Below are 2,500 nucleotides of genomic sequence, written 5' to 3'. Positions count from 1 at the left end.
AAAGTGAGTTACTTGAATCTCTTTCGCTATTAAACTGATGACTTGCAAGCTGCCGGCAATTCAACCCGCCTGGAGAGATTACGGCGTTAGCGGACAAGGTTGAAGAGGTATATTGGAGAGACTGGCCTAAGACAGTCTCTTCGAAGATGACTGGAGATGAGAAAAAGTCAATGGTGTCAATGCTGAATCAGGCATTAAAAAATCCTTTGAGCGAGTGGTTCCGTCTCGCGGGTGTGTCTTCCCTCTTCTCGGGTTTGGAAGTGAAAGCTGAACGTTACTTTTCTAGTCGACCCCGTTGCTCTTGGCATCCCTCAGTATTTTGACATGTGAGCTCATTATCTGCTATCCGGCATACAATCAATCGATTCTTAATTGTTTTCCTGTAGCATCCCTCCAGAAGACGCTCGAGATCTTGGGCTTATCAAGTTAAAACTGGAGAAAGGCCAATATCAGACCGCCAAGCAGGTAGACGAGGATGTAGAGCTCATGTTGGAGAACGCGCGAGTGTTCAACGGTGAGGGGCCAGTAGTAGATGCTGCAAACGCCCTTGGCAAGTGGTGGCAATCGCAACGGTCAAAGATGGATGTGTGATTGTACCCATGTATCCACTTAGCTGTCTCACCATATCATTATGTAAAATATTCATCAAGCCAACATTCACAAGCAACAAAAAGTCGTACGACCATGTTGATTTACACTTATGCAAACTTTGCTTGGCATCATGCCATTTGAGATGGCCATTTGTAGCAACTTGCTATTTGACATCTTTGGCAGATGCACACTTGAGAAGGAGTGTTGTCAGCTCTCGACCTGCGAGGCACATGAAAATCCTGATGAAGGCTCACCAAGCGCCATCCACCGTCGATTATAACTTCTTGACCGTCAGTTTTTTTTCTGCCTGCTTGCAAAACGAAAGAAGGTTCCAGACTCACGCTCAGCTTCATTGAAGTAAGCTCCAGCGGGGGAAGCAAGCATCAATACGGCACCTGCAATCTCCTCCCACTTGCCCACACGCCTGTTTTCAGGTCAAATGAGCAAGCTAAGGTTATTATTGTAATTAACGACTCACCGAGCGGGGATTGCTTCTTCGGTAGCGCGCTGCATAGGAGGCCAGAGGGGTGCATCAAGATCAGTAGTGCCAGTGGTAAGCTGAGATCGAAAAAGACCTTATGGACTCCAATAAGTCCACATATTCCACGGCAGAACAGACAAAGACATACCGGGGCACACAGAGTTACACCTGATTTTGTAGGGGAGGAGGCCGGCGGCCATGAGGCGAGTGAGATGTACTTCAGCAGCTTTGGATTGGCCATATGAGTATTCGCAGACGGCACTGTTCGGTACATGTCAGCGCTTGTCAGTTGACATGGTGTTGTCAGCTGAATGTCTCACCGATTAAAGAAGTGGGCAGCCAAAGATGTAATGTTGCAGACAGAAGGGTTGTCCGAGTTTTTGAACAGAGGTATACATTTGACGGCAAGGAAGTAGGGTCCGGCACAATGGATAGCAGTCATATTGGCAAAGTCAGAGCTGCAGACGAATCACCATAAGAAGACTAATCCCTTAGGTCATAGGAATCACTGACTCCTCAATAGACCAGAGCTGCTCTTCGAGACCGATGGGGTCATTCTGTAAAAGTCAGGATCTTCAATTAGCGTACACATTTACGTAGCCTACCAAGTCAGGGCATTGTTTGCGCCAATTTGCAGAGAAGCCTGCGTTGTTAACAAGATAGTCGAGCTGTTTGATGATCAGTAACTATTCAAAGTGACATCGCTGAACGTACTCGATCAGTGAGATTGACGATCTTCTCGTAGATGTCGCTAACTCCTTGCTTAGTTGCTACGTCGCCTTCAACGGGAATACATTGTCCCTCAGACTGAGCCCTAACAGCTGCATTTGTGAGTTCATTCGCAGTCTCCTGAATGACATTGAGGCGACGGCCAATGATGAACACCTATAAGACAATGAGTATTCGTGCCGTCCATCGTAAAAGGTCAGAACAAACTTTGGCGCCATTCAAGATAAGGGCAGCGGCTATTCCTTTGCCGATACCTTATGGCGCAGTCAGCAATGACTTTCCTCATCCGAAGGCCTGGCGTACATACCAGTGCCACCGCCAGTTACGATGCAAGTCTTTGGAGTTGATGATGAGCATGCAGGACCGCGATGGACGAAGGGCGGGGAGAGGATGAGTGAACCTACCCTGCCCTTGACGGAAAACAACTGAGATCCTATAAAAGATGAATAATCCATGATCGGGGGTAGGTGATGGTAGAGGGGACAAGTTATGGAAGAGAGTTTATGTATGAGTTGAGAGTATGCAAGGTGAACTATGTGATGTTGGATAAAGTGTGTCTCAAAGGGATCTCGTCGTAGGGCAGGATTGAGACGTTTCATCATTAATAGGGACGAGCGATGTACGTAGTGATCCGATCAATAGTCATCCCATTCGGCCCCAAGACGACCGATCTCGACCTCACCCTCGCCTTCGTCCAAG

At 47.6% G+C, this 2,500-nt stretch overlaps 2 protein-coding genes across 2 annotated transcripts in view; one reads left to right on the top strand and one right to left on the bottom strand.

The window, feature by feature from the left end:
• CNBG1720 (hypothetical protein) overlaps positions 1–591 on the top strand; it is a gene marked incomplete at both ends in the record, with an annotated part of 6,101 nt that extends 5,510 nt beyond the window's left edge. The window contains 4 exons of the mRNA XM_769097.1: positions 1–3; positions 50–231; positions 287–326; positions 387–591. The exon at positions 1–3 is cut by the window's left edge and continues 114 nt beyond it. Coding sequence (XP_774190.1) covers positions 1–3; positions 50–231; positions 287–326; positions 387–591 — 430 coding nt within the window. The remainder of the gene's footprint in view (positions 4–49; positions 232–286; positions 327–386) is intronic.
• Positions 592–754: 163 nt separating this feature from the next.
• Positions 755–2,256, bottom strand: CNBG1710 (hypothetical protein; the record flags this gene model as incomplete). The annotated part of the gene is made up of 12 exons (XM_769096.1): positions 755–781; positions 846–874; positions 933–1,015; positions 1,070–1,166; positions 1,221–1,333; positions 1,393–1,530; positions 1,586–1,629; positions 1,678–1,740; positions 1,787–1,957; positions 2,009–2,055; positions 2,109–2,136; positions 2,206–2,256. The coding sequence occupies 12 exons, from the start codon at positions 2,254–2,256 to the stop codon at positions 755–757; spliced, it is 891 nt and encodes a 296-aa protein (XP_774189.1).
• Between the last annotated feature and the right edge of the window lie 244 nt (positions 2,257–2,500).

This window comes from Cryptococcus neoformans, chromosome 7 (genome assembly GCF_000149385.1).
Source record: "Cryptococcus neoformans var. neoformans B-3501A chromosome 7, whole genome shotgun sequence".
Lineage (NCBI taxonomy): Eukaryota > Fungi > Basidiomycota > Tremellomycetes > Tremellales > Cryptococcaceae > Cryptococcus > Cryptococcus deneoformans.
Note: the sequence above shows the minus strand (reverse complement) of the source record. Positions and strands in the feature narration are given on the sequence as shown.